Below are 26,860 nucleotides of genomic sequence, written 5' to 3'. Positions count from 1 at the left end.
TCCAGGAAACAACCTGCATTGACTATTTTTATGCATGTGAACAGTCCCTTGATTTCAAACTACTTGTGTGCATAAAGTTATTGCCGTGGGTAAGTGTTTGTAGGATAAGGGGCACAGACAGCTATGCATAGGTATGCGCAGCACATTTCATTAGGGTGTGCACCCAAGGAATTGCATTTATTTATTTATTTATTGTCAAACTCAATTCCGCCGGCGGGCCAATTTGAATTACCCGTTGGTGGAATTCTTGCCGCGTCCTAGTCTCGACCGCGAAATGTCGCGAGGAATGGCATTTTGGCAGCAGATCGCAGTGTGTTCAGAATCTCCTGGCTCCTTCTTTTTAAGCAGCAGGCTGCCCGCTGAGAAAGTTTGACATCCCTGCATTAGGGTGTGCCTGGGCACACCCCGTGCACACGCCTATGCAGCTATGCAAGCAAGTTACAACTGCATATGAAAAACCAAGTCTTTACTTTAGACCTCAAGTTTTATCTCAACTCTCCATAAATAACCCAACATAATAAATTGCTTAAAAAACCGTATTGTTGGGAAACCCCAAGAACATGTTTTTACATGAATAAATTAGAGACGGTTACTTTAAAATATATATATATATATATATATATATATATATATATATATATATATATATATAAAAATCAAAGAAATTAGACTTGGAAATCTCCCGTTTTGGTATTTTCATAACTCCTTTTACCCTTCACCATAAGATGACAGAACATAAAACCACCGAGCCTCCAGTTCAGATAAGGAAAAAGTGAGTTAAAGGAGAGCCTGCCCTCGCTTTAAGGAGATGTCATTCTATTGACAAAGAACTGTGCTTATCAGACAAACGTCCAAGGGACAGTGCCCTTGAAGAAACACTTTCGCCTACAATAATTTCTCTTTAGAGAAAAGTTGTTTAAATCAGCCATTTGTAGACACATAAATCTAAAGAGACATAGCTGCACTCTTACCCCTTCTCCACAGGCACAAGTGCCTTTAAATCAGACTCAAAGAAAAAAACTGATTAGCCTAAAAAGGTACAGAATAAAAGACTGTAGGAGCATAAGAAAGAAGAACAATTCAGAAGAGTTCCAGAGGGGTAGCCGTGTTAGTCTGTATACAGCAAAAACAACAAGAGTTCTGTAGCACTTTAAAGACTAAGAAATTTAATTGCGGCAGGCATAAGCTTTCGTGAGCTTCAGCTCACTTCCTCAGATGCAGTTGGTAGAAATGATACAGCAAATTTGTAATGTTGCCTACTATATATGTTACCTATTTGCTGTATCATTTCTACCAACTGCATCTGAGGAAGTGAGCTGAAACTCATGAAAGCTTATGCCTGCTAAGAACAATTAAGATAACTGCATATAAGGTCTATATCCTACCTGGGCTTATACAAGTATATAAGCAGCAACAGGTGTGTATGTTACTTATATATAGAAGAATCATTCTGAGAGGTGTTTTTTTTACCACTGTGGTGTAAGGGTCATGTTCAAGGCCTTCAGCATAACTTACCTGTCACATAGGGTGCATGTATATGGAACACAGGCAGACCAGCCATATAGGGGAGCCTGTGCACCCCTTATGCACTATGGAAAAGGACCCTATGCCAACTCTTTCATAGACTAGTGCAAAAACCACAGTGAAGGCTGACTGGGGATAGATCAGAATCATAGGATTCACATTTATGCAGATCCAGAGGCCTCAAGGTGCTAACTGGTAAGGATGGGCTGCAGCTGACATTCCAGCCAACAGAAATGTGAGATTGGGAGTATGGGAGAAGGAAAAAGAGGGGCAGTACGTCAGACACACACAGTAAGCAGCACACATTTAACCTCCCCAAATTTTTGACATGAATGGATTATGATTATTTGCTATTTATTCAAGTGGAGTGGATTTTATACATACACAAACACATGTACAAGAGAAAAGACACAGATGCACAAATCTCTCACAGGGAAAGGAAATGTGTTCGTCCTTAAAGTCTGCAGATGTACACATAGTCATACCAAGCACATGCCTCAGCTTCATTTTGGCCTCAGCTTCAGGTCTGAAACAGCTAGACGCCCAACAAACAAAAGTTGAAATCCTGCCAGGGCATCTTTTCTTGGAACAGTAAATGGCATAAAAGTAGCTCAGTGTTAGAGCTGGTTGAAAATGTGGGAAATTCCAACATTTTAAAATTTGTTTTTGTTTTGAGTTGGAACAAAAAGGCAAAATTTCAAAAATTTTAATAGAAAAGAAATTGTGAAAAATCAAAATGGAAAATTTGATTTGGAAACATTAAACTGTTTTATTTTAATAATATCAGAACATGATAATAGATAAAATATTAAATATAACTAACATACTATTGTAGCAAGGGGGCATAGCTACCCTCTGAAATTGACAAGGAGGGCCCACCACCCACCTCCTGGTGGGTGGATCCAGAAGGCCACACCCACCATGCTGGAAGCAAAAGGTGGGACAAAAACAGCAAGTATAAAGGATGGAGCCCTGTAGCTCAGTTGGGGGGGGGGGGGGGGAGGGAACTGTTGAAGGACTTCTCTGCCCCCCATTGCTGCCAACACCCGACTACTGCAGCGCCAAGGACCCATTGAACTGCCTGCTGCCAGGGACCCAGAGCTGCTACCAGAGTTGTCTGTTGCCTGGGACCCAGAGAAGCTGCCTGCCACCTGGGACTCAGAGTAGCTGTTGGGATTACCCCTTGCTATTTATCACGGGGAGACGGACAATGACCCCGGAGCCCAGGTACTCCAGAGAGGAGAGGTAGGAAGTAGCTCAGGAGAGCCACACAATAGTCGGGTTGTGCTGTGGCCTGATACCACGTCGGCGCGTTTCAGCTGGAGCCCTGCTGACCAAGTGGCGGAACACTCCACCACTGTAAGAGCCCTGGGCTGAGACCCGGTGGAGTAGAGTGGGGCGGATCTCCCTATCTACTCTCCCCTGCTGCCGACCCCACCCTCGGGGTGTCAGCTACCTCGTCATAGGCTAGGAGGCCTGATTGTGCTCACTCCCCCACCTGTGAGCCCCTAGACAGTGTTTGGTGCTCACCCCTTCCTGTAAGGCCCTAGACCAGTGGTCCCCAAACTTTTTAGATTGCACCCCCCCTTACTCCTGACTGTGACTCCCCCCAGCTGGGACTGGGAGCAGGGCCACGGCTGGAGCCGTGGACTTTGGCTGGGAACAGGGCTGTGGCAGCTGAGGGCCAAGCAGGGAACAGCACTGGGCATGCCCCACAGTTTGAAGACCTCTGCCCTAGACAGTGTTTGGTGCTCACCCATGTTTGTGAGCCCCAGCATACTTAGTTGCCCTGCCCTGCCTGAGGGCTGGGCAGGAGAGATAGCTAATTCCCTGCTTTGAGCCTGCCTACACAGGTGCGACAGCAAAGGGGCGTGGCCTCCCTCACAGACTGACAAGGACTCCTACAACTATTAAAATTAATGTCAGTCAATCCAAAATGAAGCTAAACAATAATGTCAAAATATACTATTTCAGCATTATTGAAATGAAACAAAAGAGTCAAAATTTATTTTCATATTTTTCTGTAAAAAAAATGTTAAAATCAACATGTTACTGTGAAATATTTTTATTTCAGCTAAACTGCATTTTCCAATTGAAAATTTTTGACAAATTCTAGTCAGTGTTCTTTGACCTTGGTAACTACTGATTGATTAATTTTTTCCTTTCATTGTCAGTGGCTCCTGCAGCACATTGTAATTTTTCACATAAGGTTTTGTAACATCTACAGGCAACCAGTCTTTAAGAATATGAAACCAGTTGTGAAGTTTTTAATTTGGGCAAAAAAAGCACACCTTAAAAATCATGTTTAGTGAGACTCTTAAGGCACCTCGCATTTGTGAATAGTGATTGACTAGTGCAGGGCTTCCAGACTAGAATCAGTCTTTCATTTAATGACCTTCTGACTTCAATAGTAGCTTAGAAAATGAACTCCTGCAGAGATCTAAATACATTAAAATGATGAAACAAATAAGTCATGAAATCTGGCCATTTTTAGCACTACTATTATAAAAGATTTTCTTAGTCAGCTAACAATTCCCTTTCAACAGAGTCTGCATAAGATGACAGCTATATAGGGAATTGCCTAAAGTATATTCTACCCTCAAAATAAGTATTTTTTTCAGTGCTTTGGGTCTGCTATCTGATGATAACTATGCTTTGGTTCTCATTTACATAGAACCCAGTTATCACAAAGCTTTGTACACACCCACAATTAGTGCCAATTCTCAGTTTTGAACCAGGTCTCAAAAATCTTGGCCAAAAGAGAACTGTGGAGTGCCACTACTGTGCCCTGATTCTGACTCATCCAAAACTCATGGCATTTATGCTCCACAGATTCTTTGTGTGCTAAGCCTTGGCGGGATATTGCAGTATGGGGCTCAGGGACATGGTATATGCATGTTTGACCATACCTCCCTATTTACCTGTAACCCCTTAATTCCCTCCCCAACTCACTATACTCATGCTCCTGGCATGAGTGTTCTCTGTAAATGGCTGTGTAAGAAGGATGCAGGTGCATTAACTGGCATTAATTTGTGAGAATGTGTAAAGAAGGCCTGAATTTGGCCCAGACTGTTTTTCTTTGTTTTAAATAAAGGAGTGCAATCTCCTTTTTATGGCATGCAGTAGAATAAAAAATTCCTGCATATCCACATGTTCTGTAACAGAACTTTAGTTCCTGAGTCCTGCGGTTAGCTGGACGTTTTCCTGCCACCGATTGTTAAAGTCTGAATTGGACCCATCTGATGTCTCTCTTTGTTTAAGTGCACTCCTAAATGCCAAATCTGAGTCTCAAATCTCAATTCCATTTATCTGTAAGTTCCTTTGTTATTCAATAGAAGCAATATTGCTATAGTATGATCATTTATATCCTGTATACTATTTTACTTATTAGACATAATGCATCAATATGTATTTTTCTACAGTTTCCAGCTGGATGGATTTATTGTACACTTTAAATAAAATTGTAATGATTAAAAAAAAAGTTTTACTTTTTTCCTTTCCTGATTGGAACTGCACTATTTTATGAAGTCAGTGAAAGTGTATTTTTATCAGTGAAATGAAATGTATGTCAAGTTTGTAAGATGGTCTGGCATTTGACACATGCTAGTCTTTTGCAAAAATACGAATACATCCTATTATCAGGAGTGATAATCACAATCCTCAATGCTGGCTTACATTACCTCATGTCATGTCCTATTGCTTCCATGACATAATGATGAGGTGAAATAAACTTAGTAATACAAGAGTAAAAAAGTGACCAACATTTTTTATTAATTAGATGCCACCATTACCTACACGGTGAAGGCCTGATCCAAAGCCCATCAAATTCAACTGAAAGACTATTAACTTTGGTAGGCTTGGATCATGCCCTTATACGCCATGGTAATCTGCACCTTAAAATTCAGATAAGAGATGATTCAACTACCTACTTATTATCTGTAGGCTAATTCCTGGTCCCACTGAAGTCAATCTCAAAAGTTCCATTAATTTCAAAGGGACCAATGAAATGAATAGAAGTTGACAATACTCACCTCCTTGCAGGAGGTATGTGGAACTTCGAAGGATCTGGCCTTTGGAAAAGAAAAGACTAAGTCTGCTGCAGAAACATTCCAATTAAATTTAAATAGTTCAAAATAATTCTCAAACAGATCAAGATATGGAATTAAAAGCTATATATGCAGACTCAAAACACTCAACTATAATTGTCACTAGAATAGCTTGGAGTTTCATTTCAGAGAAGATTAAAAATGTTTATAATTTAATAAGGCTGTTTTATTTAAAGTTTTAATGAATGAAATTTAAGATATTGGCAGCCTCTCTTCATTCATACATTCCACTGCTCTGAGATCAGTAGAAAGGAAGAGGGAGAAAAAGCATCATAATTATGTATTTCAAATCATGGAAGTCTGAGAAGCAGAGAAACTGTATATACACTGGTATGTGCAAGTTCCTTTATTGTGGTGTATGCATAACTATATACTTGACTAAGTATACATTCAGGCTGCAAAAGTTTTATGTAGCACAGGTTTTGGAGATTCTAGAAAGTGATTCAAACTTCACTACTGGAGTTCCCTTCTCCTTTGAACAATCTGATCCCTTTTATTCATAAATAAATTGCACAACCAACTTTTGGGAGCCCTAAAATCCCACTCTCATTAAGGCCTCTTAAATGTTGCCCAACACTGTGCGCTTACGTATTAAATATGTTTTAAAAACCACGTTGAGACCAAAAGTGGTAGTGGGGAGAGGTTTATAACGATGCTATGCCTTAACTCTCAAACAAAAACCTCTCAGAATGGCATACTTTGGGGGCAGATTTGAATTCTCTGGCTTTCTTTTTTAAAAACAGTTATTTGAATTTAATTTCCCTTTTATTATTTAAAAAGGCAAAATGTTTCATAAAACGTTATTAAACTCTTGTTTACCTAAGACACCAGATGGTCCCTTAAGAAGCTATCAGGCAAAGCCCTGTTATTTAGGACAAAAGTATTGAAAATGCATACAAAGTATGTTAGTGTTTAGTCTCACATATCCGGCCCCTAACAATCTTTTAATAATATTATTTAATGTTATTTTCTAGGTCTATTTTATAGATGAACAAGTTGCCAAATTTCATTTTACAACAAAATCATTTAGAGGAAAACAAACACATAAACAGGGTTAATCATCCTATTTGCCCTACTGAACACAACATGCCAGAGGGCCTCATTCTGATCTCACTTACACTGCTATAAATCTGGAGTAATTCCACTTAATTTGATGGAGTTGTACCAGGAACAAAATGCACTGAGTGAAGATTCCTGCCACAGTGTTTACCGTGATCCTTCCAATTTAGAAATGTTTAGTGCACCCGTCATCATAGCATCTAGACAGTAAGGCGACCTGACCTAAACGCTGTTTGTATCTCAGTAGTCTTCCACCTTTTCAGTAAAAGTAAAAAATACTGTACAATAATCCCTGTTTCTATTAGTCAGATCTGGAATGCTGGAAACACAAAATCAAAGATCTTTTATTTTTCTTATATTTTTTTCTTAAATTCAGCTTAAAATGAGACATTATCTTAAGAAGGAAATGATCTGTCTTGTAAAAGAACGAACGAAAGGGAGTGACTGAAGTCTCTACTAGGATGGCAGAAGCAAACAGGAGGCAAGCCTCACAGGAGGAGGGGAGCAGACATGAACAGCAGATAGACTTTTTTTGAGGGAGGGACGAAAGCAAAGTGAAGGGGCAGATCTTTTGTGCTGGGAGATGCCTGTGGATGTTTTTACAGGAAAGCACATTCTACAATCCTACAGGAAGAGAGCAGGCCTCCAGGGATCTCTTCCTCCATGATCCTGCTAATTCTAAATTTGGGAGTACCTGCCAAGAGAGGCCTCCCGTGAATACTCTTCCCTGGCAAAGTCAGGCACCACACATTACGTCATGTACGTTACTGGTTTTTTAATCTATCCATCCGATTTACAATAAAAATAGGCAACAAGGATTTTTCTTGTTATATTCGATAACAAAACACTGCATGTATGATAAAATCAAGCAAGCAAACATCAAGTCTACAAATCTGAAAGGGCACTGAAACAAATGTGGTAACAGTTACAATCCACTTCCCATTTCTTCTGGGGAAGCTGGGGAGGGTCAACACCTTAGAAACACCTACTTTCAGGGAGTTGTGAGGATCTTCCCCCATTTTAGAAATGAAAGGGAAAGCCATGAGGAAAAATCCCATAACAGGAAATCAATATTTACTAGCTGCAGGAGACGACGTTACACCTTACTGCAGTCACGTTGCCGACATTCAAAACAGGGCTCAAGGGGGTTGTCTCTCCCAGAGTTATAGGGGCAGATACCAGAAGAAACCATGCTGAAAAAGGCCTTTTAAAATGAGTGAATCCACAACAGAAAGTTTAGTAGTGACCTGGAAGTTAGGAAAAGGATCTCAAATCCTCACCTTTGGGGCCCAGAGATCTAGGTGGAAGACATCCAGGGATTTTCAGAGCTGGAGACTGACACATAACGTATTCAAGATAATTCATTGCACTGATAGATCAGATACTTTTAATTAATTAATTGTCTGTGAGCTGCTTTTTCACTACTTGAAATTATTTGCAGAATAATTTCTGAGAATAAACTTCTGATCTGTAGATTATTTGTGAGCCAGTTGCATCGTGCAAATATTCAATATGTGAAATTTGAGCTGTGTTGGCTATAGTTTTGATTGGTTATCTGGTAATGTTTCTGTTCTGTGACTTCTAGATCAGATTTCTGGCACAAATACCCATGTTTAGGACTTCAAACTTAGCTTTCCACATACACGTGGCAAGACACACAGAGCCCCTGGCATTGGGGGAGGGGGGGAGAATGGAGGATTCACAGAGCTCTTGAAATTTGTCTGAGGGAAGATGGGGAGCACATAGAACCCCAGACATGTGGGGGAAGGGCATTGGAGGGCATGGAGGGGAGGAGGGCATGGGGGTGTACAGAGCCAGGGGGAGAATGGGGACCCTGATATGACGGGAGGGAGGAATGGGGGCTGCAGAGAGCCACTGGCAGGAGGGAGGGAATGGGGGAGTTGCAGGGAGTCTCTGAAATAGAGGGGGATAGAAGAGTGGCATATAGGGTGCTTATGAAGCAGAATGAAGAGATGCAAGGACCCCAAGGTGTGCATAATGAACTAGGTTTATAGATGCAATGCAGTGTGAGACCCCCTGGTAATAAATAACAGGACTTACATTTAACCTCTGTGTGGCTGCCTATCACTAGTTAGAGCCCTAAAAATGCCTCTTTTGCCTATCCATGGTCAGAACGCCCAAAACTTTGAAGAAAGTAATATGACGGAGAATTGAAACATGAACAATCTAGCTCATTCCTATCTGAATCTTTTCAATCTGAGTTAAAATGATCAAAAACACTTGTTTAATTTAACCGTTGTTTCCTCTGTCAGAGCCCATCTTCTATGCCTATTGCAGTCCCTAGCTAAATTGCAGTCACAATCCTTGTTGCATCACAATCCTTTGAGAGACAATAAAACACATAAATGACTTAATGCCCACAAGATCATAGCTTCAGTTCAGGATCAACCCCAAAGAGAAGCTAACTGGTAGGACAAACCGCTCCTAACACGTGTATCTTTCATGACAGAACAGGAAATGCAGATAATTGCTGGCAAAGTAAATTGATTTTGGTGTCAATATTCTGTATTTTTAAGTTTGCCCTTATGTTGAAAGTCCTACTTTATAGGTTAGCCCTGTCATGCTGGAATCCACTAACTTGAATGCTAATACTGCAAGTATTTGTGATCATGCAAAAACAAATGAAACAGTGGATGTGATGGGTTCTTTTAAGTCAACAAATAACTGCTTCAGCAAAATGCTGGAAATCAAATGCAGTTTAAGATATTTTTTTTTTAGTTTATTGTATTACATTGTAGGCATCAGGCAGCTCAGCTACTAAGTCCTTTTTTACAAAGGCGAAAAGAAAACAATGAACAGTAATTTAATTCCAGACCATTCCAGATTGATTTCCAATCCACACTCAGATGTCTGGAAACCTGCCAGAAAAAAATTATTATGAAGAAAGTGGACTAATCAACGCACAATTCACATTTTATAATTCAAAAGTTAAGATTTTGCCTATAACTATGCAGAGATATTAGAGCTGTTATTTTAAGGCATTATTTGTGCACTGTCTCAGACCCCATCTTCTATTTAACAAGGCAGGGTATACAACTGTTAGAGCACAGAAGTAGAAATAGCATCTTGGGTTCTATTCTCAATGCTCACACTAAATCACTGTAGGCTTGACTCTGCAAGGTGTTGACTTGAATGGGAGCACTCACATGCTTAAATTTGCTTTGCAAGTGTAAGGTTCATGTTTGAGTAAACAGCCTGAAGTAATCACTTTTACTTGCTGTCTTACTAAATACAAGCTATGAATCAAGCTGAAAGATTATTTGACGCAACTGACGACGACACTTTTGACCATACTTATTTAGAAAAAGTAGCAGGCTAAGCAGTGTATATTGTTCCTGTCGCTGCTGGATATGTTCACCTTCTGATGCAAGGCATCCTGAGCTTAATTAACTTGTGCATGAGAAAAGTAAATGTGCTTTCACGGGGTAGCATAGCCCACTATTATTGCTCATTTGCAGCTTGGGAGTTAGCATAAGACTAGTCGGAACATTAATGCAGACACTGTCCATTTACTTTGCTCTGCTTTTTAACATGTTTTTTATTTTTTCTCTAAGGTAGAGTTTCCCAAACTTTTGAAAGTCGAGCCCTGCACCAGGAAACTGAATCCAGTCATGCATGCACCTAGTGCAACCCCACCGTGTGTTATTAACAGCCTACACATCTGAATTTATACATCTTTTGCACACACTTGGCTATTCTTTCAGCTACCCTCCAACCCCCTAATTTCAGAAATGCTGATTTAGATCTTCATAGTATATTTCCGCTCTCTTCTTACATGCTTTGATAAGCCGTGAAATAGTTAACAACAGTGACATTTAAAGTATCATCACTGGCACCTCAGTTTAGCACCTGTGAAATGAATGGAGCAGTTCACACTTCAGAGCTATATAGTCTCCAGCTTTCTGCAAACTCAGGAAGACATCTTTGGATCAGCTGCACTCAGGTTATGCTGTGAAAGTTTTTTTCCCCACTGTTATAACACTTAGAGATATATTTCTTGGTTTGTTTGGAGTTTTTTATTTTTAATGAAACAGGAGACTCTGTAGCACAACTGAGAGATCTGTCCATGCACACGCAATCCAGGTTGTCATTTGGTTCTGCCCCAAATTGGAAAATACTGGTTTAAGAATTGATAAAAGCAATATGACCTTGTAGTCATAAAGCACTATTCTGCAAGAAGGACTCAAAGCACTTTACAGACATTTCAAATCCACAAATTCCACAAAGTGGAACCACTTGTGAGAAGTGTAATAATTGCTTAAGATAACCCATGAGTAGCAGACCCTTGATCTGGAACAGCAAGTGAATACCTTAGCCAACTGTATCTATAAGAATGCATTTTACATACTTATAAACAAAATTATGTAATCACTGGAATAGGGTCAGAATCCTCCCCGCCTTCCAAGGTACCAGTGAATTGTTAACAACCACAGATAGTCATGACTTTGGAATTTAAGTCTCTTGGAAAGAAGGCACCCCCAGCACTATACTATCTCCTCACATCCTGTGGATATGCTGGAGCATTATTTCAAGCTTGACTCCACATCAATTCCTGTGAGCACCTCAGGTTCTAAGGCATCTCCCATCCAAGCAGTAGCCCTACTCTCTTTATGAAATCTGACAAGACCACTGCCTCAGGTGATAGGGGTCAGTGTTACTAATTGTGCAAGACATAATTGCTGCTGTTAAGAACATATGAAACAGCTTTTCAGTGTCCACCTCTGACTCTGAGGACACAGCAATATAGCATCCACTGTATAGCAATGGGAATCCTGTTGCCTAGACATGAAAGCCTTGGGCAGTAGTACTGCAATGCTGCAGTACACTTTCAAAGTGCAATATTGTATTTCCAACAGTTAAAGGAAATAATTTTTGAAACCCTATATTGCACTTTGGAAATGTTTCTGCATCAATCACAGTAATACTCACCAAAGATCTCATGCTCTGGAAGCATCATTCCCAATATCACTGCTGTTCCTTGATGATGATGTCATCACAAAGCTGTAGCGACAATGCTCAGTGTGGTTTCTTTTTTTAATAGCACTGATGATTCCCTACAAAATGAAGAGGAATATTTGTCACAATTTCAATAATCTACTCCAGAAATGAGCATGTGGGAACATGCACCCTCAGTCTCAGGCATGTTAAATAGTTCTTTGAGTGACAGTCAATATTTCCATTCAAATCTCTTATTTTTAAGAGGTAGCATGATCAGCCCTTGGAGAGGCGGAATATATGTTAGTAATTTCAGGTGTCTTTGTGCAATCTCATACTTCAAAAATGGCTTTTAAAAAATAAATATTTTAAGCTATTAGCTCATAATGTAGGAGTTTGGTGAAAAACATGACTTCGGAAAGAAGCTATTTTGGAAAATAAGCTACACCACCTGCACAGTATCCTTTTTCCAGCAAACATTTCCTAAGGATTTAGTTATTCTCTGTTTGTGTACATGTACAGTGGCCAATGTTGACAAGATACAGAGGCGGCCTTGGCATTTTGTGGTATGCCTGTAAAGCAGTTTTCCAGCCCTATTCTAAACTTAACCAGAGCCTGTCCACCAGGATCACACATTTACAGATACGATCCAGCCTTAAAATTCTAGGGAAGATTGGTGAGATGTTTAGATATTAAGGCCAGAAAGGATTGTTGTGATAATCTAGTCGGACTTTCTGCATAACAAAGGCCATAGAATTTAACTCAGATATTACTGCATCAAGCCCATAAGTTCTAGTTAAGACAAATGAATTTTTAGGATTTCCTACACCTGAAAGTGGGGATTTTCAAAGATTCCATGGGGCCTAAGTTGGGTGCCTGACTCCACTTTGTATCTTTTAATATCTCCCCCTAAATTAATCATTTTATGTAAACAGATATGGTGGAATCCATAGGCTGCCACTACCTTCTTCTGCCTGCCAAGTTTATATTAGGGTTCATGTATAGTTGCCATTGTTCAAAAGTGTTTTTACAAAGGATCAATTCTGGAAATAAACTGCATACCTGGCAATCACTAACCCTCATTGGCTGCAAAGTTTGGTGAGCATTCTGGTGAATTTTAGGTGAATCTTTGGTCTTTTTCTCCCTCCTAGTAATGTATCTATAGAGCACACAGTATCTAGCAATTTTTATTAGCATATGTTTAAATTGTTGTATTCACCCATAGCATTGGATGGGTATTTTTCTCCTGTAATTTAGTAACAATTTGAATAAATAAATATTATCAGAAAGTGTTTTCATAGAAAATCCATCTCTTTCCACAAACATACAGATATATGGGATCTCTACCAGAGAACTGCAATAAACTAAATTAAATAAAATTTACTAACCTAAAAGTTTTTTCTTCCATGTTTATCTTCTTCCATTTCTTTGTCCACTTTCTTTGTCCACTTTGGCCTCTTCTATCAATAACCCATAACATTTTCTTTCTTTTTAATTCCCTCCTCTTCTTTCTTTGAAAAACATCTCCTTTTCTCTCATCCTCCCTTTGCCATGTACACCTTATTCTCTATTGCCCACCCTGTTCCTCTGTCATATAGGGTCTGATCCAAATCCTAATGACATCAATGGAAGTTTTTCTATAGACATCAGTGAGCTTTGGATCTGGCTTATCATGTTCTCAGTTCTTTGTTCCCCACATTTTCATTTTTCTGTCTCCAGTGCTTTGCAAACAATAATTTTCAGAATGCCCTTATGAATCCCCAAAGAGAAAAAAGATCACGTATGTAAATATTTTATTTTTTCTATTGAATGTAAAGATCCATTCAATCCACAATGTTTGGATTAGATTCCAAACATCTCAAAGTTCTAAGGTGGGGTCTTTCAGGCCCATCCCTATTAACAACATTGATGGGGAAAGTGGAAATTTTGTATCCATGACCTGTCCATCTTGCTTCATTTTCTCAAGGCAGATAATTTATGAGGTTTCTCATGAATCACCGCATAAAAGTGAAATACAACATGGTTACTAACCTGTTCTGTAACTGTTGTTCAAGATGTGATACACATGTCCATTCCACTTCAGGTTTGTGCATACCCAGTGCACTGTTGTCAGAGATTTTTCCCTGAGTGATACCATCAGAGTGATGCATGCACCCTCTGCTGCCTAATTCTGCTGCGTGATGGTATAAAGGGCAGAGCCACGCAACCACCTTCAGTTCCTTCTTACTGGTTAGACCCCAATATAGTGGGAATGGAGGGCAGATAGTAGAATGGACATGTGCAACACATCTCAAAGAACAGTAGTTATGGAACAGGTTAGTAACCATTTATTCTTCTTCGAGTGATTCCACTTTAGGTGACTCACAAGCACTTTGATCTAGAGGTGGGATCAGAGTCTACCTGAATAAGGATTGAGGGACCACATGTCCAAAGCTGCTGTAGGTGAATGTGCAAGAACCTTGTTCAGTGAAAATACATCAGCCAAGTTATTACATAAATATAGGAAATCCACAATGAGATTCTCTGAGAAGAGACCAGAAATCCCTTTCACCAGTCTGCAATTGCCATGAACAAGTGTGACGATGATCTAAATGGTTTAATCCTGGCCAAGTAAAATGCTAATGCTCCCCTAACATCTAATGTGTGGAGTCCCTCCTCATCCATATGAGCATGAAACTTAAGGGAGAAAGGTGGTAAATATATCACCTGATAGATGTGGAAGTGAGATACACCTTGGTGAGAAATTTCAGGGGAGAATGTAGATATACCTTGTCTTTATAGAACACTGTATTTGGAGGATCAGCTACTAGATCTTGTAATTCACCCACTCTCCAGGTCAAAGTGACTGGTACTAAAAAGGCTACCTTCACTGACAGATGGAGTAACAAACAGATAGCTAAATGATAATTCAAAGAGAGGCCCCACTAGCTTTGTCAGTACCCTATTTAAGTCCCAAGGGGGAATAGGACCCTCTACTTGGGCATATAACCATTCCAGACTTTCAATAATCTGATTGTCATGCGACTGGAAAAAAGAGTGCGATTATCAATCAGAAGGTGGAAAGCCAAGAGAACTGCCAGGTGGACTCTGAGGGTGAGACTTTGATGTTTCAGGTATAACAAATAGTCCAGCACATGATGTATTGGAGCCTGGATTGGGGAAATCCCTTATAGTTGGGACCAGATGAAGAGTCTCTTACACTTCGCCAGGTAAGTATACCTAGGAGAAGGTATTCTACTACTTAAGATTTCCCCTTTGCCTTGCATTCCCTTTGAACAGCTTTCCTCCTAAGATGCCCACCACGGAGCATCCAGGATGTCCACCACGGAGCATCCATCTCTAGGTTGAGACGGAGGAGGTGACCATGGTCCTGTGAGATCAAATCCAGTTCTAGCAGTAGAATCAAAGAAGCCTTCACTGAGAGGCTGATCAGGAAAGCATCCAACAGAGAATTGCTCGTGCACAAAACTAATGACACTTCGATTTGATTTTTGTTGCAAACAGGTCTACGTGGGGAATCCCCTGCAATGGGAAAATGAAACTAACTACATGTGGGCACAGAGACCATTTGTGGTAGCTGGTGAAAGACCTGGTCAATTGGTCTGCCAGATAGTTCTGGTCATCAAGGTGGGATACTTTGAGGTAGACTGAACTGATGATACAGAAGTTCCACTGCAGCATTGCCTCTTGGCATAGCAGAATTGATCAGGCCTTTCGTTTTTGGGTCCCATAAGATATGACCGCTGTATTGTCTGTAAGTATTAGCAAGTTCCTTCCTGTGACATGGGAAAGGAAGGTGTGACAAGCTAATAGAATGGTTCTCAATACTCTTACATTTATGTGGACAGTTAAATCCTGGGCAGACCACAGACCCCGACACTGCAGCAATCTCAAGGGTGTCTCCCAACCTAAGTTGGCAGCACCTGTAACTAAGGTCAAGGTAAGTTGAAGAGGGGCAAACGGAAACTTCACACATATTGGCTGGGTATGTTCACCAACCCAGAGAGGCCAAGATTGAAGTGGGAACCCAAAACCATCTCATCCAGAGAATGACAAACCAGATAGTACACTGAGCTCAGCCATCCTTGCAGCTTCCTGAGATGATGCCTGGCATATGAACCACATAGGTACATGAGGCCATATGTCCCAGAAGTCTGAGGCAATTCCTTACTGTTGAACCTTCAGGTCTAAAGAAATAGCCAGAATTGTCTAGAAACTGACCTCATGGAGGAAGGCCTTAGCTTCCATAGAGTCCAAGACCACACCTACGAACTCTAGCCTTTGGACAGGTGATAGAATTGATTTTTCCTTGTTGATAAAGAATCCAAGCATGCTGAAGGTGGACTGAATCATGGCCACACTGGTCGGCACTTGGTGCTTGGATTGGCCTCTCAGCAATCAGTTGTCCAGGCAGGGAAACTCCTGATCTCCTCAGGAATGCTGGCACCACTGCCATGCACTTTGTGAATACACATAGTGCTCAGAACAGACCAAACGGCAGGACTGTAAACTGGTAGTGAGAGTTGTTGATGAGAAATCTGAGGAATTTCCTGTAGCTTTGATGTACTGTCATGTGGAAATGTGTGTCCTACAATGTCAAGGGCAGCATACCAGTCGCCAGGATCTAGAGAATGGATAACTGAAGCCAGGATGACCAAGCAAAACTTTATTTTATTTAGATGTTTGTTGTGCTGTCACAAGCCTAGTATAGACTGAGACTTCCTTTTGCTTTTGGGATCAGAACATAGTGAGAATAAAATCCCTTCCCTCTGTGAAGTGGAGGAATCTCCTCTGTGGCTTCCAACTGGAGGAGAGAATGAACCTCCCGAAGGAGAACTTCCTCATGAGTGTGATCCCTGAAAAGGGACTGGAAAGGGGTGGCAATGGTGGAATAGAAATAAGCTGAAGGGTGTATCCCAATTCTACAGTGCTTAGGATCCACTGGTCTATAGTGATGAGGGGCCTAACACTAAGGAAGTGAGAGAGCCTGTAGGAGACATCAGAGTAGGAGAAGCTAGCAAACTGGACACTGATAAGCTGTTCTTGACAAACATCAAAACGGCTGCTTGGTGTTCCCAGGCTGCTTGGACGAATTGGCGACCACTGAAGTAGTAGGAGGGGATAGTATCCTCCTATAACTTTTACTCTTCTTTCTAGCTTGGTCCTGGTGACAGGGCATAAATGAAGCATCCCGATGTGGCTGCTGGGTCACAGTTGTTTCTTCTTTGTGGCACTAACTTTCCCTCATGTAGTGTAGGAAGGAGCTCCAGTCTTGCCTCCTTTGACAATTTGTCTATACGTTGCAAAATATTATCCCAGAGGTTAAAATCATATGACCCAGCAACCTGTTTAGCAATCTTGAGCTGTAGCCCAGCTGTTGAATAAAGTTTCCTGCCAAAGAGATTGAACTTCTTTACATCCTTTGATTTTGGAGTAAATGATTGCTGCCTCTGGTGCTCTCTCTCATTAACTGCTGAGATTACCACCCAGAGACAAGCATGGGGGTAAAAATGTTTAAACCCCTATGATAGGGCATATTGTCTTCATTCAGTTCTTTTTGCTGTGGGAGGGAGGAAAGATGGAGTTTCCCACAGCACTTTAGTAGGCTCCAGAACAGCCTCGTTAACGAGGAGTGCTACCCAAGAAGGTGTCACAGAAGCCAAGATATAAACCAGCCTGTCAAATCTCTCTTGAACACCCTTCACCTGAATATCTAAAGCAGCAGCCATCCTCTTCAAAAGGTCCTGGGGAGCCCTAGGGTTCTCTAACGGGGGTGAGGGACTCATCAACATCACTGCTTCATTGGACGATGAAGAAGACAAGGCTGGCTCAGGTGGAACCTCCTCCAGTTATTCCATGGGAGGATCAACAGAGCAGATTGCTCCTGTTCAGTACTGAGCCCAGTACTGGAAGTGGCATCCTGCTGCTCTTGACAAGGCTGATGTCAATGTCTACTAGATGAAGAAAACCAGAAAGGAGTGGAGATGACCTAGAGGCAGGTGGCAAAATCGCCACTGGTCTGGTTCCAGAGCCCAGTTCCTTCATGGCCATGGGTCTCTCTCAGACAGTCAAGATGGGAGCTTCTGCTGGGTACTTGGATGGTAATTGATTGGAATGGAGCAATGGCTAACGTGACATGGCTGCAACACATACAAGCCAACTTCTGACTTTGATGAGGACCAGATTCCTCCGACCAAGGAGGATTTGTTTCTATCAGTGCCAAGAATTAGTGCTGGGAGTCCATAGAAGATGGCATTGGTACCAGCTGAGCAAATCTTGACTAGCAACTGTTATTACTCAGCAAGAAAATTTTTGGACTGCCAGCAAAATTGGCACCGAGAAACTCAACAGGTAGCATATGCAGCATACGCTTCAGTTGTTGATAACATTGGGATAGTATCTTGTTGCTGCTGAGCCCATGAAGGGCTTCACTGTTGAACTAGCTGGTTCCATCTTAGGGGTTGGTCTCATGGACTGTTATCAGTGCCCGAGTTGATGACCCGGTCTGCACTGGGAAGTGCCATGGGCTTGAGTGTCCTGCACCCTGCATGGCTGCTGAACTTCAGTGCTGGAGACATCGACCTCCCAGGTACCGAATCTTTTGATGTCTTTTTCCAGAGCCTCTTCCTCAGTAATGGAGAGGGAGACCAGCGCTGAAAGTCTGCCAGAACAGGAGGAACATTCCTGACTGATGCAGATGTGCTCCATACACGCACTGAACGGGGCGACTCTGAGGGTGAGCACAGGGCTGCCTTCATCAGAATGTGTTTTGGTCTGACCTCCCTTTCCTGTTTTGTTCTTGGCTTAAAGTCGCTGCAGAATTGCCATCTATCTGACATCAGCCTCTCCTAGGCACTTCAGGATGCTGGAGTGCGGATCACTAATTGGCATTGGCCTCTTACAGGCATCACAGGGCCTGAAGTCTGGTGATCAAGATTCGCATCAGTACTGTATACACGTATACCAACAGCAGGAACCAAAGAGTGTAAAAAAAGTACTTCAGTAAAAGAAATCTTCTACTGAAATTATACTAAACACTAAAACTATTAACAAGTTTCAATTATATACAAATGTAAAAGAAAGGAAAACTTGGAGTAGCAAGACAGAACGCTCCAGCCACCAACACGGTGGTAAGAAGGAACTCAGGGACATAAAGAGGCAGTTCTACCATTTATACCATTGCACAGTGGTGTGAGGCAGCGCAGGATGCATGCACTGCTCTGAGGACACCGCTGAGGGAAAAATCTCTGACAACAGTGCACTGGGCACACACCCCCTTGTAGCGGAATGGACTTGTTCTTTTCTCAGGGGCAGTCACTAAAGAGGCTTGAATTTGTGGGAGACTCCATAAGCATATCTCATACTCAAAAAGGAAGCATTCTGGAAAAAATTATTACAGATTCTGGGAAGGTAATTAACTTAATTTTTAACCAAGGAAGAAACATAGATAACACGAGTCAAAAAACACTCGAGTCTGCAAGATCTGGGACACACAAGGGATTTATTTCATTTGTATAAGACATATTATACTTCCCAGGACATGTACGCAGAAGCTCCCACCAAAAATAAAACTGCAGTTCAGTTGGTCTTGACTTAATGAAGGAATTCTCACATTAATCTTTTAAACTGTGCTGCTTCTTAGAAACACAGACTTTAGGAAAAAGAAACACCCCCATTAGTATTCAACACCCTTCACGGAGATAGGCTTATTTGCAGCCTGGTGATTCTCTTTGCACCTTTTCTTGTGGAAACAATTAAGTGTAACAGTTTTGAAGTATCAGGTGGACCCAGCTGCAGGCTCTTGCTATCTATTCCTTTACGGAGGAACCTCCACAATGAGAAGAAAAGGATTTAATCTCATGGTACTCCATAAATTGGAAACATATAAGTGGTCTTGTTAAAAGGTTAAGTCTTTCTTCAAGGAGCTGTCATTTACCTGAGTCACCACAGGTTTCAGCATTTAGCGCTTGATTTGTTCTAATCCTAATTTGAGACAATTGATTAACTCAGACAAAATCCATCCTGTTCCAATCCACCCCTCGCAAGGCTTCTAGACTGAACTAATGCAATCAGAGCTAAATTCATCCTTCTGCCAACTTCGATGGAGTTTCACCAGGGATGAATCCAGCTCTCAGTAATTTTAAAAAATCAAGTCAAGAAGGCTATAGGTACTACGTACCTCTGAAAATCAGGCTTCTTTTTTTTTTAAAAAAAAAAGGATCCGAGGCATGGATTTAGTAACCTAATTTTAGACAACCTACGTTTAAAAACTGCGGCTGTCTTTTATAATGGGGTCAAATGCCATACAACCTAAGAATACACATTCATTACACTGACAGTTTTAAAAAATTCCAACTCATTATAGGCAGGGCACACTATCCTGGACAGCAAGCACATTTTTCCAAAGTGCTCTCCAGGTTAAGCAAATCTTTCCTTCTACTCCGTCTGACATATAAGGCAGCATTGTAATTTGACTGATTCCTGTACTTCTAAATATACTTTCTAATCTGAACAAATTAACCACTGACCTACATACACTGAAAATTATCCTATGTATATCACTGGTAAAAATATCAGATATGCTTGATACCTAGCATAGCAGCTTGGATGGTAATTGTAATGGCAATAGTAAGGCCACTCCAGTTGAGCTGCTTTCTGTAAAGCTTTTATGGATCCTTCTCCTCTCTGCCATTTGAAATGTCATCAGTTTAGAATTTAGACCTGTTGATTTACTAGTTGTATAAATAACATAAATCTAAATCTATAGCAAATACTGAAATCTTTATAGATCAATCTTCTTTATAAAATAATGAGATTCTTGTTATATATTAAAATAATCTTGAGAGCAGGTTTTTAAGTATCCTCACAGGCTGCCTCTCTCAATGTTTCTAGGTAATATACACCAATAGGAAGGTACAATATGTAAATCAATAGAGGATCTGGACAGCTGACAAGCAGACACGTGAATCTGTCCTCAAGCTTCCTGCTCTCCAGCTATTTTGCACAAAAGTTAATGCTTCAGGATAATCTTTTTTAGAACTCAAGTACATGAGATACTGGGTCCAAAATTTCCTCCTATTTTGTGTCACTTTTTAATGACTCCTGGAGACTGCAGCATCATCCTGTGCTAGATGTTCACAGAATCCACAATTCAGAAAAGCACTTAAGCACATGCCTAAATGTATGTATGTCAGTAGTCCCATTGAAGCCAATGGTACTACAAACATGCTTACAGTTGGGCATGTGAATAAATATCTTGATGAATCGGGGCCATGTACTGTAATTCCATTTGTATTTTCTAAGCGCAGCAAAGAAAAGTGGAGGTCCAAAGCAATCTTTGTTTAGAAAGGTAAATTTGAAAGAGGCTCTTAAACTGCATCCACAGAATCTGCATGAACATTACCCTGCATTTATGTGGATAAAATGTTAAACTGTGTGTAAACAGGCATGCAAATTAGTGTACTTGCATAATCGCTGAGTGCAATTTAGGAGGCTACTTTGAAAATTTGGCCCAAAATGTCTTTGATTTATGGGTTTTATGTCTCAACCTTACCATTATTTTGTTATAGTTGTCTGTGTGTTTAATCAAAAGTAATAAGCCAGATGCTTCAAATTAAAGAGAGATTTAAAAATCTATTCCAGTACATAACAATAAATTCGGAGACTGTTTTAGGTCTTGGAGATGCCGATTATGAAATGATATTTATTTTACAAAATACAAACATACCCAATGAGAACTTTGAAATTTAATCTGTAAGTCATCTAAATATTTTCATAAGAGTAAAATACAGTGTATTTAACTAGAAACAGTGGTAGCACAGTAGCAACTGCAAACTCTGAAGTTTTGGATAGAAGTATTAATTTGGGGCTTGATTTTGTGACTCTCACTCTGGTTGAGAGTCATACAAGCTCTTCTGAGTAGTTCCATTTAAATATTTTTATTTAGACAACAAAATGCAAAGGATGGGCCACTTTTGTCCCATCCTTCCTGTACTAATCTATCTGAGTATGGGTAGCACAATCTGGCCCTAAAAGCTGAGTTTAATTTTTGTATTTTGTTGTTTAGTTTGAAATATTTTAGAGGAGGGACAGCTTTGCCAAAATTTTCTGCAATGAAAAAAAACAAACCCTTGCCAACTGTGAACATTCAAACAGCTGCATGAGTGCTGAAAAACATGAGTGGAGTTACTCCTGATTTACACTAGAGAGAAAAGAGGATCAGGTCCTTTCTGTTCAAAATGTACTGTTAAAGGTCTTTCATAAAGAAACATGTTGTATTGACATAAACAGAAAACAGAAGACTTATTTGTCAAGCTAGAGTTCTGATGACTACAATCATAATGTCTCTGTTTATTTCTCTCTCCGACTCAATGTCTGTTTCTGATGATTTTACTGTTGTAATAACATCTACAATAAAAGTGTTGACTACATTCAAATATATTCCTTTACCAGGCATACATTTAGACTTATTCCCCTATAATGATCCTCTACAAACCACAGTCAGCAGCTCACTTGATAACTGTCATAAAGAAATTTTATACAATAACTGTAAGGGCTGACTGAAAGCTTGAGAATTAAGATTCACATAACTCTGCCCTAGAATGTGTGAAAATCTCTCCTTGAAATTAAATTGCTTTTGAGCCAAGCTCCTCATGAGCCTAGCAAGAGTTTAATTAACTTTAAATAAGAAAATGAAAGAGGGCAGAAAGAAAACAAGACAAAAACAGAGTCTGGAGGAAAGGCACTAAGAAACAGCACAGTAAGTAAAAAAGCACTGTTTTCCTTTCACTTGGCTGTAGAATGTTTCATGGATCATTCTTGCACACATCCAAAGCAAAAACCCCTGGAAAGTGCATCTTCCCATAAACTACAGTAGTAGCAGTGGAGGAGCTTATAGAGGGGGTGATCCTCCCTGCTGGCAACCTTAAGGTATCTGTGTGCCTTTTCAAGCCTATTCTGTAAATGAAAAAAGGAGGCATACCACACGAATTTTCACACGGGATTGGAGAATGAGCTCTCTTTGCACTCATGGGGCTGAGCCCAGCTGCCCACTCCCAACATTGCAACAGGGTCCCAAGGTGCTGTGACCTCATGCACCATGTTGTAACACCACTCACTCAAATTTGGCCCACCCGCTCCTCCATCAAGACAGAGGGGTGGCTGTGCTGAACCTAAATGGCACTGTGACCCTGTGCATTAGGTTGCAACACCCAGAGTCGGGAGCTGGGCCCAGCCCCACAAGACAGGAGCTGCCACTGCCAGGTGTGGCGGAGCAGACTCACTCGCTAGGGAACCACCAATGACCCATCATCCCTTCCTTCCCCCAGTTGCAAACCCTATGCCACTAATTATCAGCACCCATTTATGATGCTGTGGGCCTGATTCTAACCTCAACTGAGGAATTACAACACACGAGTGTTGTAAAAAAAAGGTTTGAGATTAGAGTTAGGTCCAGTGGTGTTTTATTAACTAGCTGACAACAGCTTATTTTTTCTTTTTAGTGAGTATGGATTAAATTCAGCTACTTCACAGGAGAGGGAGTGCATCCTAGTAGCAAAATGTGCCTCCTGAAGTGGTTCATTGATGGAGCCAGAGCCCTTTATTCTCTCCTATCATTGATTTGCCAGTAAGGGACTGTTTTTGGCTTCAGCCAGAGGTATTATAAGCAGGGCTTGTACTACTGCCTATTACCAAGGCTGTCTGACACTTCCCATTAAAAGATCCTGTTTTCAGCTGCTGCTAACTTTGCCAGATTTAAACCATTCAGAGTGAATTTTTCCATGTTGGGTGTTTGTCTTAGTCTGAGTTATTATTCATTATTATTATTATTGAAATTTCCACCAAAACAGATCAGCCATTTCCAAGAATGAAGCTAGGGAAAAATATGTTTTCTCCATGTTAAAAAATTCTTGACATCTTTTCTTTGAACTGCTCTACGGCCCTCATACGTTGGAGCAGGGACTTGAAATTTGGGTTGGCCTTTGTATCCAGGACGTGCCATCCCTGTGAAAATCCACCCAAATTTGGCTAACTTACAAGCCCTTGAAAAATCACAGTTCTCACATGCTCAAGTAAAGATCTGCCAGAGTTTAATAGCTAAAATCTCCCAAGATTGCCATTCTCATTGAGCACGTTTGAGCTTCTCACAGCTCCTAGTGCTGACTGGACTGTGCACGTGCCATCCAAACAGAATGACTGAGCACGCTCTAGCCCAGAGCTATGTGGGCTCAGAAGGACTTTCCCTATAAAGGCTGCTTCCAACTGCTCTGGCCCAGGGTGGGGCTGGAACTGACGGCAAAGAGCATGTCTTTTCGGTACTCTCAATGAGCGCTTCCTGCTGGAACCAGGCAGCATGGAGGACAAAGCAGTCTGATTTGAATGCAGATGAGACAAAAGATGGACAGTGGGAGGAAAAGAAGAGATTAGGTCAAGTGTCTGGTGAGATAGGGATGGGATGGGGGGAGAAACTGTGTCTGGGAGTTGTTAGGGGGGCAACTGGTTGGACAAGGAGAGTGGGAGCCGGTGTCTCCCTAATAAAGACTATATCATAATGCATATACACAAGCAAGGTGAATTAAGGTTGCACAGGCAACCTTAATTCTGATATTTTCTTACTTTTGTGGGCTTGACTTGGCTTTGCAACCTTAATAACATTATTTTAACATAGTTTTTTGTGTAAAAACCATTCTGAGATTCTGTGAATGACACTTGGTGTAAGTTCATTCATTATCTTATAGAAAGGGCCCTAAACGTTGTTCTTCAGTGGATATGGGCATTTATTTTCTCTAGTTCACTTCCAACTTCTGTTTTTGTCATTTCATGTTTGAGAACTGAGCTTTCTTCCAGTCTAGTCACCTATGTCCATTGGTCCAGCTCCTGTTGCAGAAGTCCTTGTGCTGACAGTTGAGCAACTGCATTGCCCTTTTTCCTGGGCACCCTATGCACACAGTTAGTAGATTATTACTCAATGGGGCTGTTTAGATTCTATCTGGCACCACGTGGAGCGAGCACATGATGACAGGCTTGGCTCAGTTTCATTGGTTGGGGGTCAGAATCTGCATTAGATTTAAGGTTCCCTATTAACCTACAAAGCACTTTGGAATCTCTCACCTTAGATTTGGTCACTTCAATCCTTTCATTCCTACCTTCACCTCCTAGTGCCAGCTGTTACTGCAAACTGTTACTGCCCTGGGTTTCCCTGTGTAGAAATGTTGGACATCATGCCATTTGTTCACTCCAAAGCTGAAGAGGCACTTGTCTCCTTTGTTTTCAACTATTTGGCACTGCAGCCTCAATTATTAAACTGTTGAAGATTTTCTGTAAAGTACCTTGGGATGTCTTGGTATGATAAGATTCTATGTAACTTGAAGTTGATATATTAAATGAAAAATAGTTGTCAATTGCAGAGAACAGAAACTACTGTGCTATCATTTTTGCTGTCTCTATGTATGTATAACAAACAAAATCTCCAAGGAGACAGAAAGTACAGCACCTAAACTCATGCCCAATATTTGTTTTGGGCTGCTTCACAGGAAGGAAAAAGTACAATGAGAAAAGGGTTTTCCCCTCCCTCATCATCTATTACTGGCTGGTTAGAGTTTAAAAAAAAAAAAAAAAAAACCTTACATGTAAAATCTCAAATAAGGCACATAAGACAAAAACAATGTTCTCCTAGAGTTCAACCCAAGCACCTTGGTCTTGCCTCAGTCTCTGAAGCTCAGCCTAAAATTCAGTCCAAAAAAATCATGTACAGAACAACATTGCAATGCCGTGATATCATTCTTAGTGTTACCTTATGGTTTAAGCTGCTCCCTTGGCTCTTGCATTTGGATCAATTAGAATTTCTAGACAGCTCAGTGGCAAATATTTCAGGCTGACTATAATGCAGCATTAACTGGCCGGTGACAGTCCATTCTGTCCGAGAGTGAATCAAACTCATTTATATAACACATGGTTATAAACCGAAGACGAATGTAAAGCTTTCAAAATTTTCATTCAGTTTTGCATTTATCGCCCACCCTTCAAGAATCTACTAAAGTCAACTATATGATGTAAGGTTGAATTTTTTTCAAGGGTTAGGACCTGCATCAGGACATGCAAGTCATATTGTTGCCATTGTGGATGTTCACATACACTCTGCACCATCTCTCTGTCTGCTGTATTCTTATCAGCCTGACCGTTATTCAAACATACAAGAAAGCTATTCACTGAAACACACAGCAAGCACAATCCTTTTATGTTTCAACACAATGTCCTTGATCTCAAGGATGGACCAACAGGCAGAGAGAAAGGAGAGCCCAGCACATGGTCTAGATTTGTGGTTGTAGTCGCCTAGCAGTGAAGATAGAATTTTATTGGGGTTGCAGCCTATGTTCTGGAGATCTGATACATTTCTCCAAGATCAGAAGGGCAGTCAAAAAAAATTAACACAAGTTAAATTGTGTGTCTATCAACCTCGACAGCATCTTTTTGTCTTTTGCCCTATTGTCAATGGCTATGAGTTTTTCTTGTTGTCCTTTTCATAGTAGATCATTATTCTGGAGTTTAGAATTCTAGAGTTCAGTTACATCAGAAAGAATTTTACTGCAGTATACTGTATAAAAGTTAATTATTTATAGACATGGAGGGCCAGATTTAAAAAAAGAGGCACCTAAATTTATCCTACCAAATCCAGAGCAGATTGGTTCATCCTATGCTTATTCCATCTACATGGTCCACCTGATCAAATGAACTGTATATTTTCCATGGCCCTCTTCCTATTTGTCTTTGTTTTGTGAAAGCAATTATGGTACATGTGAGCTGTATTGCTCTCTACAGAGCCACGAAATGTCATTCCGCTCTTGACATGTTAAATAAAATTAATATTATTTAGTTATTTGCTGACCCACATGCAGGAGTCCTCCCACTGTATCCTTCATTTTTATCATATCATCTATTATTGCATCTTTCCTCCCAGCCTATTATTACAAGTTTGCAAACTTTTAGGTAAAAATGGCACTTCAATTCTGCTTACCACAGATAACTGTTTATGCAAAATTTGCATTTGTGTACAAAACAGTTATTTGGTTAGGCAAACAAATCACACATTTGCAAGTATACATTTTGTGCATGCAAATATGATTTTGCACATGTAATTCACTGGTTTCTGTAAATGCACAAGGATTTTACAGGGATCTGCTTATGACCATTTAGACTATGTCTATTCTACGGATGCT

General features: G+C 40.6%; 1 protein-coding gene across 5 annotated transcripts in view; it reads right to left on the bottom strand.

Moving 5' to 3' along the window:
- The window catches only part of BBS9 (Bardet-Biedl syndrome 9), a 417,433-nt gene that overhangs the window by 112,397 nt on the left and 278,176 nt on the right, over positions 1-26,860 (bottom strand). The window contains exon 23 of one of the 5 annotated variants that reach the window (XM_067562495.1): positions 9,440-9,568. The exons of the other annotated variants lie outside the window; for them this stretch is intronic. Coding sequence (XP_067418596.1) covers positions 9,480-9,568 — 89 coding nt within the window. The 3' untranslated portion in view covers positions 9,440-9,479. Of the gene's footprint in view, positions 1-9,439; positions 9,569-26,860 lie in introns of those variants that run through there. 5 annotated transcript variants of the gene reach the window in all.

The sequence above is a fragment of the Emydura macquarii genome, unplaced genomic scaffold, assembly GCF_026122565.2.
Source record: "Emydura macquarii macquarii isolate MOO-44397 ecotype Brisbane River unplaced genomic scaffold, CSIRO-AGI_Emac_v2 contig_2432, whole genome shotgun sequence".
In the NCBI taxonomy this organism is placed as follows: domain Eukaryota; kingdom Metazoa; phylum Chordata; order Testudines; family Chelidae; genus Emydura; species Emydura macquarii.
This window is presented reverse-complemented; position numbering and strand designations above follow the sequence as displayed.